The 15417-nt window shown below is 33.1% G+C and overlaps 1 protein-coding gene across 3 annotated transcripts; it reads left to right on the forward strand.

Moving 5' to 3' along the window:
• The first annotated feature begins 5185 nt into the window (after nt 1-5185).
• On the forward strand, nt 5186-14977 carry LOC120263291. 3 transcript variants are annotated; one of them, XM_039271329.1, is made up of 8 exons: nt 5186-5427; nt 8153-8211; nt 8644-8773; nt 8890-8933; nt 10203-13325; nt 13605-13709; nt 13830-14004; nt 14447-14977. In XM_039271329.1, exons 2-8 carry the CDS (start codon nt 8168-8170, stop codon nt 14657-14659), a joined length of 3834 nt encoding a protein of 1277 aa, XP_039127263.1. In that variant the 5' UTR covers nt 5186-5427; nt 8153-8167; the 3' UTR covers nt 14660-14977. The 3 variants fall into 3 exon arrangements, with proteins under 3 accessions (XP_039127263.1, XP_039127120.1, XP_039127184.1); XM_039271186.1 differs by lacking the exon at nt 8153-8211 and having other exon boundaries at nt 5206-5427; XM_039271250.1 differs by lacking the exon at nt 8153-8211 and having other exon boundaries at nt 5206-5427; nt 8648-8773.
• The last annotated feature ends 440 nt before the right edge of the window (nt 14978-15417 follow it).

A 15417-nucleotide genomic window follows, 5' to 3' on the forward strand; every position in this document is an offset into this window, starting at 1 on the left:
TCAAGTACCTCTTTAAAAAAAAAAGAAAAAGAAAACAAGGACCCTTTTTCTACATTATTAATTTAAAAAAATAAAAAATACAATTCTGGTATAAAAATAAAATTTTCTTTTTGTCAATGAACTTTTGATCTATTAGCACATGATTCCCTATGTAGAGTGTTTGTGTTCTATCTGAAGAGATGGGTTTGAAACTCGAGTCACGTAAGGTGAAAATATGATATCTTAATATATTAACATCTGGTTTCCTGCGTAGAGTGTTTGTATCTTATTTGAGGAGGCGAGTTTGAATCTCAGCTCACATAAAGTAAGAGTGTAAATAGATTGAGATATCAACTCTTTGCATGTGCATGTCTTTGACACGACTTGTAAAAAAAAAAAATCCTCTTCTTTGTTTAAAAATGTAATTTGTGAGGCACATTGATATCGATTAAAAAAAAATCCAAATAATATATATATTATTCAATAATCATGCAGCCCCATCTCATGCTTTCAAATAAAAAATATTGTGCGTCACGTTTTGGAATTATTTATTTAAGTTTAATTGTTTTTGAAACTCAAACCAAATTAAGCAGTGGAACATACGCTTCTCATTAATTAGTATTATTCCAAATAGAAAAATTTAATAATTAACTTTTTTTATTAAATATATGAAATAGAAACAGTGAGCTAACCTAACAGTAATTATTTGTGGTTGTAATTGAGAGGTCTCGAATTCGAACCTCTCATATTACAATCCATGTTCAGGGTCTTCAGTGGGAGCTTTGCATGAAAATTATCTCTCATTCTCACCTTCAGAATTATATAGTGGGAGAGTTTATTCTTAAAAAATTAGTTAACCCACCGTAATTGTTGTACTTCCATAACCGCTTGTCTTTTATTTTGCCGCTTATCAACTTTGTCAAATAAATAAATATATGAAACATAAAAATACATGTTATAAATATACAAGATGTGCACCTTCACATAAATAGATGCATTAAATTTAAAAAAACAGATTATTAAATATAATAAAACAGCATGCATATTGTTAATCATAAGGCATGTTAATTAAATATAAACCATGCCATAAATACTATATGATTTTTTTCATTTTATAAGCTAAATTTATATCTTGATCTATGTTATTTTTATGATTATTAAATTTAATATAAATTTAAAGTTTATAAATTATTATCAACCCCAAGTCATTAGAAGAACCACGAGTTACAGGCCAAATTTTTTATATACCTAAAAAAATCATTTAATATCATAACCAAAATTTTTATATACCTAACTAATTTTTTATATTTGGTTAATTTACAGTTTTTCAAATGACTAATACATAAAAAAAACTATCTTAATTTCAAAACCAAAATGATTTTCAATTATATAAAAATATATAAATATTTTACAAGGGTATATATAAGAAAATATAATTTTTTTGAAAATATATTATTAATTACCCACTTTTACCGGGGTGTCTAAGCAAAATTTCAAAAGAATATCCTGATACAAGGGCGGGGAGATGCCACAGCATCTCTGTCCAAAATCCGACAACGGGCCCACAAATTATCACCAATTTTCCCAAAATACCCTTGATCAAACACACTAATTCCATTTCGCCTCTCAGTGATTATAGATCCAATTAATAATTAGCCCTTTTGCGTATATAACCCTGAAATTATCCCTATTTGTACCACATTCCTTAACAATGAACAAAAATATTGAGATTCTTCCATATTTACCACCCATTTTGTCCTTGCGAATGTATTATTGTCCTCTTTCATTTGATTCAATCACTTTAGTGCAAGTTTGGATTTTATTTATTTATTTATTTATTTATTTATTTTTACAGAAGGACTTAATTTACTAAATAGGTACTGGATTGATATTGACATGTTTGGATCAATTTCGTGGACAAATGTTTGGATTAATTTCGCGAGAAAATCCCACTATTAGTAATGCTTATGTCCCTGCCTAACTTTTGTTTTCCTTGAAATAAGTTTTTTTTTTTTTTTTAACAAGCACCCCACTTAATTAATGAGGTTTATCAAATGATAAACATGTATAGAAGTATATCAGTTACGATACTTTATTGACCCCTTAAAAATTTATTAACTTGGTTAGACATCATTTGAGGCAATAAAAATCCACCATGTACACATCCGGAGGATTTACAAAAATCATACAAAACTAATAAATCATTTTTGTCATGTAATCCTGAAGTGGAAGGATATTACTCTTCTTATAAGAGACTCACTTAAAACCCATTTAAACAGTATTGTGAATTGTATTTGAGCTGAAAACAATGGTGTGAACACTATTGATATATACTTCCTCCGTTCTTTTTTATCTGTCACAAATCCATGTTCTTTTTTATCTGTCATTTTCTAACATCAAGAATCATTTATTATTTATTTTTTCCAAAATTACCCTTAACACTCTATTCAATTCTATTATTTGAATTAAATACGAGAGAGAAATGTGAATATATAAATTAAGAGTAATTTTAGAAAAATAACTACTTTTTTTTATAATTTTTTGTGAAATAACTAAGTTTCTTAGTATGGGTTAACCACGACAGATAAAAAGGAACGGAGGGAGTAATATTTTGAATGTAGGGTTTTTATTCATGTGCTTGCCCACAAACTACTATGTGATACTCCACAGCTGATATGAACCTTGTCAACTCGTGACAAAAGTTATCACAAAAATGACTCGGATTATTTACTAGTGCTAGCTTGAGAAGGAACCTCGACCTATTGCTTATATCAAGCAAGAACCTCGGTATGTGAAAACCCCAAAAACAGTTGCGAAAGGTTGATGGTTGAGCGCCACGGGAACTTTGATAAGTTCAAATAGTTTTCAAAGAACCAAAAGGGAATTCAAAAGCAATCTTACAATTTTTTGGATATCTCAGCCAAAAAAGCTTATTAGCTAGAGGAGTTAATGAATTTTGGTAATTAACAAAATCTCTAAATTAATGCTAAAATTTCTAAATTATTCAAACTAAGTAGGAAAAATAATAGTTTCTTGACATGCAAGCCTTATACTAATTTCTTGGTATGCAAACCTTACAATCTCCAAATTAAGGCAAACTAAACCAAGAATAAAATAACAATTATTTGGCTAAAGTTGATTCTCTAGTAAAGTTAAAATAATAAGTGATATTTAATTTTGATTTATGCCTTTTATGTTGTATCCTTGAGAGTTTTTTTTCACAAAGTCGAATTTAAATGATAGATTTTCCACCATGTGACACACCTTCATCACTTTCAATGGGCATTCACATATTAGCTTGGACCCAAACTTCTCTAATTAGCCTATGAAAAGCTTCTTTGAAATGCTTGCTTCTTGAATGAATGACCGAACCAATTAAAATTTGAATAGAAGTTTAGCTAGTCATATTCTCCTCAACTGAGCTAAATTGTGGCCGCCTAAATAAGCTTTTCATGATCTTCTCCATCTCTCACAATATAACCTTTTGAATAATTTTAAGGTTATTACCTTTTACCAATGTATATAAATGTATTTTTTTTTTCAAATTAAAATGTTGTTTTTCATTTTCTCACTTGGTTGTTTTTTTAAGGTAATATGGTGTTAATATATTATTTGATTGTACTTTTATAATTTCTTAATGATAATTTAATATTTTCATATAAAAAATCGGAAACATTTGATTTATTCATGACAACACTTATAAAGTAAGCATTCAAATATATAACTCGCGTAAAAGCATTTATAAAAATCACTTTCAAAACTGTAAATTAAGTAATGTTTTTTTACATGTTAATTCAATTAGGCCTTTATTAAATTTTATAGGGGCATAGATATTATAATCACAACAATACCCATATTTTAAAATGCAAATTTGTTTATTAATGATTATAAATCAAAATAAAAAATCATGTAAAAACCTAAATATATAACTAATATAAGTAATATTATAAAATGCACAATATATTGACTAAATCACAAAGTATAATAATTGAAAAATAATGGAAAATTAATTAAAATATACATGAAAGATAAAATATGATAATTTTACCAACTTTCTTTTACTTCTCAACTTAAAAAAATGTAATTAATTTATTCAAACCAATTTGTTAATCCTAATTTCCAAGGTTTTGTTTTATAAATAATATAAAATATTTTTTCTCTTTTTTTCTCGTCAAGCAATCAGAATTCAACACAAGTATTCAATTCAAACACACTGACAACATAATTTGAACATTCGCCATAATTCATTTGCAAATAATAATATTTTAGGGGGCGTATCTGCAAAAAAAACTTAACTTGCATCACATTTAAGGTCATTTTACATATACAACCCTGTAAAACACCATTTATTATTCAAGGAAAAATAAATAAAAAATTGATGAATTGCATGTGTATATTTTAATATGTGTAAAGTGTAAACATATGGAATTTCATATTTAATTATTTATATTTTTTCTAGATTATATATTTATTTTTTACATGTTTTTTTTAACATTGTGAGATACTATTATTACCTGTATAGAATAATTTAATGTTTTAATACACACATATATATATCTTAATTTGCAAATATATATATCTATATAATTAATTTAATTTAATTAATAAGTAATTAATTAGTACGTTTATCTCTTTTATTATATATATATATAGGGAGAGAGAGAGGACATATGATCTAGAGTCATTTCAAGTACGGTTGAATTTACATCTAATAGTTTCCATCATCATATGCACAATACTAAAAAGTGATAAAAACAATACCAAATAATAATACACAATAAATAACAATAAATTTGTACAATTTTTTTTTTACAAGTAACACAAAAAGAGAGAAGGGGACGTCCTACCGTGCCACTAGATTTATAAGTAAATTACATATCGTTTAGAAACTCCCTACAATGGTATTATATTTACATTTAAAATTTACCATTATTTTATACAAAATAGATAAATAATATTAAACAATACCAAACAATAAATAAATGCATAATAAATAACAGTAAATTTGTTAATTTTTTTTTAAAAATAATAACTGTTAAATGATTTAACGCTATCAAATTTCTGTACATTACAGTTGCGTACGTAGGCAGTTGATATTTTCCGCATTAAGGTATTTATATAATTTAGGATTTTGTTAGGGGTAAATATGTAAAAATGTTAAATAATTATTAGTTTAATTAATTAGTGATTAATTACAGTGTGTAATTTATTTTTTGTTATCAGTCCTCTCAAGCTCGCGGCACCAACCCCGCGAGCGCGGTCCTTTTCCATCACAGCTTGGGAGCTAGAAAACCACTTCCTCTGGTTTCCCGTCTTTGTCTCTCGGTTTTCGCGCAGATCGCTGGGATTTGCAGCCATTTTCGGAGCATCGCTGGCGATTTTGATCGGAATTGGAAGGTGGATCAGCGCTTGAGTGGCTTTCGGAGAGCCATCAGCTGGATTTTCAAGGTATTGCCTTTGTTTGGTGATGTTTTTCTCCGATTATGGCTCTCTGTGTTTGTATCTCTTGGTTTGGTTGCGGATTCTGCGGTTGCGGAGCGGCTGCTAAGTTTAGTTGGGGAAGGATTGGTTTTGCTTGTTTGACTCTTCTTAGTGGATTCCGCCTAATGTTTTGGGTTCTTTTCTCCTTGCGATCTGACTGTGTTGACTTTTGAATTTTGGTAAAGTTTTGTTTTTTAATGTGATTTTTTTTTTAGTTTAATTTTTTTTTAACCTTTGGGTGATCGATGGTGGTTTAAACTTTGGTTCTGTTTATGCCTCTCGTTTCTGGGAAGAAAAAGCTTTAATTTTCCATTTTTTCAATAATTTGCACAATTTCCGTCCTATTTCTTGCAGTTAGGCGATGCTGTTAATTTTTTTCTTTTTGGTTCTTTTAAAGTATATTTAGTTTGGTTTCAATGCGGTCTCATGTTTTTATCTTGATTTTTTTGCTATGATTTTTTTCCTGGGATTGTGAACTTCCCATGCTTGAAATTTGTTAGTGGATGAAAAGCTGAAAGCAGTGAGTTTTTGCTGATCATTATTACCTTTTCAAGCTTGCAGTGTTGGCCAGAGGAATGCAAAGGGGTGATTTCTTGATTTTTTTTTTTTAATTGCTTCTGTATTTACATGATCAAGATTCATTGCATTGGCTCTAAATACTTGATTTTGCTCCTTTCTTGATTCCCTTCGATATATTTTTGACTGTCATTTATTGTTCTTCTAGGATGGTATGAGTGTGTCTTGAGGATTTCTAACATTTGGTCATGCTAATTCTATAAGAATATACAATCATGAACTTTGACATTTGGTTCTTAAATTTTGTGGATTCAATAAATGCATTTTGATTTGGCCTTGGAAGAACACATTGATGTCTTGCTTTTGGTAAATGACTTTGTCAATGTGACCAGGTTGAATTTCCTTCAAATCTTAATACAGGGCTGGAATGATAGAAATGCAGTATGACCAATCTTAGCAATGCGCATAAGGTCCTTCTTAAAGTATTGATGCCAGTATATGATAAGTTTGCTAACATTTAATGGTTAATTACCAATGATCTCACAGAGAAGATATGCAACTCTTAAGACATGCTCTTTAGCTTACACACACACACACACATATATATATATATATATCTTCGAGAAAAATAGAATAGATATGATTTCCTTTTACATCCTTTGAAATGCTGCTGCTTGAAACAAAGAATTTCTGCACCACCATATTAGGTATAGGTAAAGTTGCTACTTGTATTTGGTTGTTGTGGTTTGTTGAAGAGCATGTTGAATGACTCTTCAGCGAATATTGTCGTAATAGCGGATGCTGATTTATTTGTTACTCCAGGCTATATTAAGAGGCAAATGCAATGAAACTACCAAAACTACAAGCATTATATTAATGGAGAAAGAGATAAATAGTTTAAAATACAAACATGTTGAAGTTGTGACTTAAATTGATTTGGCTGTCTTTAATTCTATTGATTTGTGCAGCAAGAGGTACTCTTAACAGTTTGTATTCTGGGTCATAACTGAGGCATTTATTTATTGGACTTTGGTAATAATAAACTAAATCCTTCGAGTACTGGAGTTGCTTTATATATATAGGCTAGGAATTTTAGGAATTGACAATATTAAGCACTTTCTGAATCAGGTATTTAATCTTCTTGATAAAATAATCAATAAAAGTTGTGTTCTGTGTTCCTTCCTAAAATTTTGATGGTAACAAAAAACTAAATCCTTCTAGTACTGGAGCTGCTTTATTTATATAAGTTAGGAATTTACAACATTAAGCACTTGCTGAATTGGGGATTTAATTTTCTTGATAAAACAATCAATAAAAGTTGTGTGTGTGTGTGTGTGTGTAAATTTTTTTGGTGTGTGTTCCTTTATAAAATTTTGACTTAATCAATCTTTTATTGTAGAATCCATATTTGATGTGGTAGTGGGCTACAGTTTTATTGATTTTGAAATGAATGCCACTAGTTCTAGGTCATCAAGGACACAATCGATGCATATTTATGATCTCTTCTTTTATTTTATGACAGTATTTAATGCCGAATTCTTTCAATGTACGGTGCAGATATGCTAAATTAGAATCCACAAAATTTAATTTTGTGGAGCAATCTTATGAAACCATTTTGTTGCTTATGACAGAGATGGGTGTAAATGAAGGTTTAAATTTGTATGGGCCAAATTACTGGTATTCACAATTATATGTGTAGTTGGTTTGTTTGTGGGTGGTAATGTAAGATCCGCCATGGGTGAGGAACCACCAGTTAATGGGTCCTTGTTTGTTATTATTTATGCAGGCTTCTGGAGTTGCATAAGGCAAGATGGAAAATCTTAAATTAATGCAACTGAAAAGGAATACTTTTGTCCGTATATATTTAATAATCAAATAAAAGTATTTGTCCTTTGACATAAACAACTGGTGAGTTAATAACATGTTTAGGGCACAGATAACTGTTGTTATTTGTGAATCTATTCCTTAAATTGTGTTTAATGATGAAATTGTGTTGACCAAACGTGTGGTTATGTTAGTATTCGCTATGTCTCGCAAGTGATTGACTATTTATTATGTACTCCATCAGGCCTGTTTGATCTACTGATTGGTAGGTATAGATCATTTGATGTTTATTTTATACTTGGATCCAAACCTTCTCTATTGTTATATAACTTTAGTCTACTTTATGGATCAGGTTCTGCTTTCAAGGATGTCTTCGAATTATAACATTATGATGAGATTAATGTGTCAGAAGTATGTATTACATCTTCTTGAATGACAAGATTAAAACAGGGGGAATTCTTTGATAACTATGTAATTGGATTGGCATTTAACCATCATTTGTTTCTTTAGTTTTTCAAATATAGCTAAGTGGCACAATTTCAAGCAATGCATATCTGAGCCGTTGGATCAATAGGCCGATACCTTTGTACTGTCATTTTAAATTAAATCCAAATTAGAAGTTTCTTTCACATGTCATGCCCGTCTACTTTTGAAAACATGAATGCATCAGTTTAAGTTTTTCATCTTAGTAAAATGGAGAGAAAATATGATTTATGTGTTTTAGCTCTAGATGCTGATTTAAAGCTGTTTGTTGATAATGCTTCTGTTTGCAATTACTTTTACTTTCGGGCCTTTCTTGGCAATTTCTCATAGTGCTTTGCTTTATTCCTCATTTATGCGTAGACAGATCCAACCAAAAATGCCGTGTGGCTCTGGCAGGATCATCAAGAATGTTGACAACGGTACAAATTGGAGACGCCATTCTCCGTCAAAGAGATCGTTAGATCACAGTAATCATAAATATTCTTTAAAGGTGATTTGACATTTGGATTCTGTTAGTTCTTCTAACTGAATTGTTGGAAATTGTCCATATGTTACCACCCAAGTTTCATAAGAAGCCTCAATAATGTTAAGTTGTGTACGTTTCAGGAATCTGAGGTGTCTGCACTTGTCTTAAGGAACCCAGACGGGAGGTATACATTTTTATGGTTGTAGTACTTTGCTAAAATATTGTATTACCATTTTTCTTCATTCTATCGGTGGTTTTGGATAAGATTGTCGTTTAATGACTCTTATCCTTTCTTAACTTGTTTGCCTTGTAAGGTTTCAGTTCCATTAACCATTGTGATTAGGGGTGTAATCAATCAAGTTCGAGACGAGCAGTAAGCTACTCGAGCTCGAGCTTGGTTGAAAACTCGCTAGTTGATACTCAGCTCGAACTCGATCGAGTTTTGTTTTAATAACTCGAGCTCGACTCGATACATAAATCGAACTACTTGAGCTCGACTCGATTAAGCTTGATAAAAGCTAATAAACTTTGCTTAATCAAAGATATTTTTACACTCGAACTTAAGCTCGAGCTCGAACTCAATTATATATATATATATATACAAACTAATATATAAATATATACACACAAATACAATTACTCAATTAAGCTCATTAGCACTCGTCTCAAGTATTAAGATGCTCGAATTTGGCTCACTCGACTACTTGAGCTTGAACTTGACTTGACCATAAGTAAGTCTAGTTCGAATTTTCCCTGAATCGAACTCAAATAGCTTGTGAGTAGTAGTGTATCATTTACACTCCTAATTGTGATGTGATTTTAATCACTTAGACTATTTTTAATAAATTATTTCCTGTACATGTTTCAGTCATTGGAACAGATAATCTGTGAGTCACAACTTAGTGGGCCTTGTTGACATAGTGCAAGCACTTGGCAAGGTCCATCTTCAAAATCATACGACTTTGAGCATATTTTATGCCTCTGTGGAACTTGTAGCTCTTTGCAGTAGACTTCAGACACTTTTCATAATGATAATCTGGTATCTCAACTGATCTGGACTATCTATGAGTCTATGACCTTGATCCATCTCCATTCCAATGCATTGGCTTTGTTTTTAAGATTTTTCATGTGAATAGCTTGGATTAAGGAAATCTGAGTATTAAACAATTTCGTAATCACCACTGTGACAATAAGATCGGATATTGTGTTTCTTCTGTAATTTTTTTGATGACTTGAAATATGTTTTTCTAAGGGTTCAAATTGTCAGCCAGAGGCTTTGTTTAGCATGTTGCTTGATATTTATGTTCTTTTTGAGAATACTTTTATGAATCTCATTGTTGGCATTAGTTTTTCCAAGGATCAACTCTTGCTTTTTTAATTTCTTAATTTGAGTCTCGGCAGGCAACATACTCTTTGCATGATTTGATCTGGACTTGCATATCTTTGTCATCAGGTGCATTTATTTCACACTGGTTGCTTTTGGACTTAATGGGCCCCTGAATTTTCTGGCCCCATTTCTTCTACCAGTGCAAGGATCTGATAAAACATACAATTTGGAATCTGGAGCTCAGCCAGATGCGGGAAGTCTTGAGTCTTCATCTCCACCACTTGCGGTTAGTTTTCACGTTGACCTGCAGAAAGAGCAGAATATGTCTGAATGCAAAAGTTCTGTGCAGTCATTGTTAGGCCAAAACTTGAGGCCAAAAACTACAGGGGAATTTCGCAAAAGGAATAAACGAACTAAATCTGTGAGAAATTCTTCTTCTAATACTTCGGGTAACTGTTTATCTCCAGAGAATTCTTCAGGTGCATTTTGTGATGGTGCAAGTGCAGTTTGTTCGGATATTTTACTCCCTGATGTTTCCAAGGCGATCAAGCCGGTCAAAAAGAATTCAAGAAAGAAAGGAAAAAAGAAAGGGAAGCACTCCAAACAATATATTCACAGGAAGGCCTCCACCCATGTGGAAACTCAATGTGTGGAAGATGTGTGTGCTGCATCTGTTTCTGAAGCCTCTGGCCGCAGTAGTCATTCGTCAGAGACGAACTTGTCTGAGAATTCATTTTCCTCTAGCTTGTACATTGAAGATATTAATATGGAGAAAGATGATGGTGCAGAAAATAATATTGACCTGAGAAATAGCATAACAACTGTGGTGGAAGGAAGAACTTGTGGCACTGAAATGAAAGACTGTGAAGTCCCTCTGCTTGTGAGATCTGACAATGAAGACTTCAGTTGCACCCAATCTTGTACAGATGAAGATTCCATTTTAATGAGGAGGTCAAGTGTGACCGAGTCTCCAGAAACTCCTCTGTCCTTATGTGATGAGAATACTTCAAAAGAGCATCTCAAAGGAAAAAGTTCATATGGTGTTGCTTCTAGCACTTCTATGGATCCGCATATTGCTCCAGTGACTGATGTTTCTCTGGATGGTTGGAAAAGTGACATTAGTGAAAATTGTATTGATGATATTGAAGTACAAACACCTGTTAAGCATGAAAATACAGTCAATTCTTCAACACGTAATTTGGTTTCAGACTGTAGGATTAATGGTTCATTATTTCAGAATTTGAATGTGGATTTATGTGAAATGAGCAGTGATGGTTCAAATGACATTCTTGATGTTCGAAGTGGTTCTGAAAGAGCTCAACATAGCAGTGAAGCTTGTCACAGCAATGACTTTGTTCTTGTTGATAAAAAAAGAAGGCTAGCTCGGAAAATGGACAAAAAATTGAATGGGGTAAGTGAGTTTGGCGGTTCAAAAATACATGGCCGGTCTGGAAAGGATAATAATCACCGTGTCTGGCAGAAGGTCCAGAAGAATGATGGCAAGTCCTTTTTAATGAAATCAAATGAATTCTCTCCTCTGGTTAATTTTGCATTGAAAAGATCAGAAACGAAGGGGCTACTTGATACTCCTTTGGCTTCAGAGCAGAATAATGTACAAAAGGCAAGCATTTCTGCTGGTTTAGATGAAATGCCTGTGCAAAGTTATTTGATGAAAGCAGCTTCTAATGTGGATTCAAGTGATCATCCATCCAAATCTACCAGTGCAGGTCTTGTGGATGCTACAAACAGGAAATCTGGTTTGGTCTCTAAACAAACAAATCACTCACCAAGAAAAGGCTCCAATACATTTAGGACTAGCATGGTGGGGCATTCTGTAATTCGTATTCAGCAAAAAGAAGGGTTGGAAAGCCCCAGACAGGTGAACCAAAACAAACTCATGAACATTGGTTTGGTTTCGCCTGGTAACACTGAAATTCAGAGTCTCTTTGTTACCCCTCCTGATGAACTTGAATGCCATCCCTCAAAACAACTGCAGAAAAACCAGATTCTCATGGATGAAACAAAATACGCAGAAGACGTTGGTAGGCTCGTATATGAGAATGATGATAAGGATTCTTCATTTGACGAGGATAATCGGATTTTTCGATTGCCAAAAATGGGAGATGCCTCGCATGTGCCACAATCTGAAGTTTATCATGACAGTAGCTTTGCCATAATGACAGGAGATGTGCCAGATGTCAGTTCAGTTATTTCAAACAGTAAATCAGAAAAATGTGCAAAATCTGAAATGGGGAATTGTCATGAAGAGTATATCAAGAAGAGTTCCAGTATTGGACCTCTCTCTCAAAAGTGGGTTCCTCTCGGGAGTAAACATCCAGTGGTGTTTAAGGATAACCATGGTAATAGTCTGGTTTCTTCTTTTACTGATTCTACTCTGGCTGCAAGTGGTTTGCAAGGCTTGAACCAAATTGTTGAAGATGCAGATTGTACATTAAATGAAGCTGACAACTGTACAAGCAATTTTAGATGCCCTGCTGATGTAGATGGAGAGCTTGCTTGTGTTTCTGCTGTTACTGATCAACATGTAACCGATGAAGTAATGGACAAGTGCGTTTCTGAATTTCGTACGGATTTAAACATGATTGTTAAGGCTGTTAATGATTCTTATAAATCGCAAATAGTGTCTGAAAATGTTCAGCTTGTTTATGGTAGTCCGATTGCTGAATTTGAGAGTTTTCTTCATTTTGCCTCTCCTGTTCTCACTCAAACTGATTACATTAGAAGTTGCAAGGTTGGCCCTCAAAAACAACTGCCATGTGAAGTTTTATGTCCGTCCCAAACTCCTCGCATATCTCTGGGAAGTCTCTGGCAGTGGTATGAAAAACCTGGTAGTTATGGATTGGAAGTTAAGGTAGGTGCCTATAATAACTTAAAGAGGTGCCAGAGCCATTATGGATTTCGTGCATACTTTGTGCCGTATCTTTCAGCTGTGCAATTATTTGGCCGGCGTAGTAGTTCTTTATGCAGAACTAATGAAAGCCTTAAGGTGATGGAAACATCTGGGATGCATGAATCAACTTCCCCCTCTTTAGGCTCTCTTCCTATCTTCTCAAAACTTTGTCCCCGGCCGCGCAAAGTAGCAGATACATTCATGTCAGAATCAGCATCTTCTTGCAAAGAGGAATTCTGCAACCAAACAGCTAAAAGTACTCATTTTAGTGACGGTGAACTGATATTTGAATATTTTGAATCTGGCCAACCACAACAGCGAAGACCATTGAATGAAAAGTAAGTTTTTATTTTTCTTCTCTCCTGGTTACTGCTAGTGGTGATCTTGCTTTAGGTTCATGATTCCTTCTGCTATATTTCTCCTTATGTCCTTTGGTTTTGGATCACTGCTTATGTGGTTTTATATATGATGTTTTAATGGTTGCTTCTTCCTATTCACAGATTATTTGTCTTGTACAAACTATCAGCTTTAGATTTGCTCCCCCTGACTAAGATACTTTAAGCATTTTTCTTTGTTTGTCTTTGTTGTATTATTGAGACATCTCTGATCTAAATCAGGATTAAGGAGTTGGTTGAAGGTAACGACGCATCTAATTGCCAAATATTCGGCGATCCAGCATATCTGGAGCACCTAAACCTGCATGAGCTCCACCCTGCTTCTTGGTTTGTCTTAACATTCTGATCCTTTTTGCTTCACTATTTTGCAACAGTCTGATTATGTTAGTTCTCTAGTGTACCTTGTCGAGGATTCTTGTATTTATTATAGATTTTCTTGTTGATCAGGTATTCTGTGGCATGGTACCCTATCTATAGGATTCCTGATGGCAATTTACGTGCAGCATTTTTGACTTATCACTCCCTTGGCCATTTTACACGAAGAAGGACCTCATTGAACACATCTTGTGGTGCTACTTCTTTGGTTTCTCCGGTTGTGGGCCTGCAAAGTTACAACACTAAGGTAACCCTTGGACATCTTTGTGTTCATTCCGTATCTCAATTTTTATCGTTAAAATGGTAGAGTATTTACTTACGAGTTCTTAACATGAATTGCTCATCTTTTAACTTAAACAAGCTTAAGCATTATTTTATTCAGCTTTATATCCTTACACTGGAATGCTGACCGGCAATTTCAAAGAAAAAAAATTATTGGTCTTGGAATGAATCTGTCCATTTAGGAAGGAATACTTCTATTTTATAAAATATTTCAAGCTTCAATGGCACCTCATCTGGTGTTGTTATCAATGCTCTTTCATTTGATTAGATGTCTACTCTTATCAGAATACTAACAGCAAATAAACAGAAACCGATTTCCAAATAGTTTCAATGATCACTGCAACTTTCTATTCTATCTGAAGTTATGAGAAGTAAATGTTATGATGTATGTCATGCTGTGTTTTCAGGGAGAGTGCTGGTTTCAGCCGAAACAATTTAAACAACAGGCAACTCAAACTGAGGGAGTTGATATATCACATCCTTCCGGCATTCTGAAAGAGAGGTTAAGGACACTAGAACAAACTGCTTCAGTGATGGCACGAGCTTCGGTTCAGAAGGACGGTCGGAGATCTGCAAACAGGCAACCAGATTATGAGTTCTTCGTCTCAAGGAAGTGGTAGATTTCTTTCCTCTTTGCCAAAATTTCTTTTCGACAAAACCGACCTCCCTCCAATGACACGTTTAAGATGTAGAACTAACCCAGAGAAGCTCCTTTTTTTTCTCAAGGCAGGTATCTAGGAAAACTGAAATAGGAACTGCAAATTACTGATTTGCTTTTAATCCTTTTCCATTGTAAATTATATGTTTATGTATTGGCTTTGCAAGTGTTTGAGCCCAACTTAATATGCTGCCGTTTTGTGATCTGGTTTTTGGCCTTGTCAGCAATGTTGTTTGTGCCTAATAGTTTTGCTCAATTAATTAATTTTTTTTTAAACTAATAGGCGACAAGCATCCTTCAGTTGAGGAAAGTCAGGGATGTACACCCAGGTGTGGAATAAACTCAATAAACACTTGTACCTTCACTGAGTGGTTTTAAGGTTTGATCTTCACTTTGAGTGCTTTGAGTGGTTTATTTGAGTGCTTTGAGTGGTTTATAGGGTTTGATTTTAGATTTTTTTTCTAAAACTAGCACTCTACCTAAGGGATTTAGTGCACATAAACGGAGAGGCTGTTGACCTTAATTAATTTTTCAAATAATTTTCTTAAATTTAGAATTTCATAAAAATATTTAAAATGACTAAGAAGGCACCTAAAAAACAAGGATGCTACCTTGGTTGGACTCTTATTATCCAAATTATGTTTGGTTGATGAATTGGAGCATATGACTAAGAAATTCTTTTTTGAAAATTGTAGTGGAAAATTTATATATGGTTGATCA

Source organism: Dioscorea cayenensis, chromosome 1 (assembly GCF_009730915.1).
Source record: "Dioscorea cayenensis subsp. rotundata cultivar TDr96_F1 chromosome 1, TDr96_F1_v2_PseudoChromosome.rev07_lg8_w22 25.fasta, whole genome shotgun sequence".
NCBI classification, from domain to species: domain Eukaryota; kingdom Viridiplantae; phylum Streptophyta; class Magnoliopsida; order Dioscoreales; family Dioscoreaceae; genus Dioscorea; species Dioscorea cayenensis.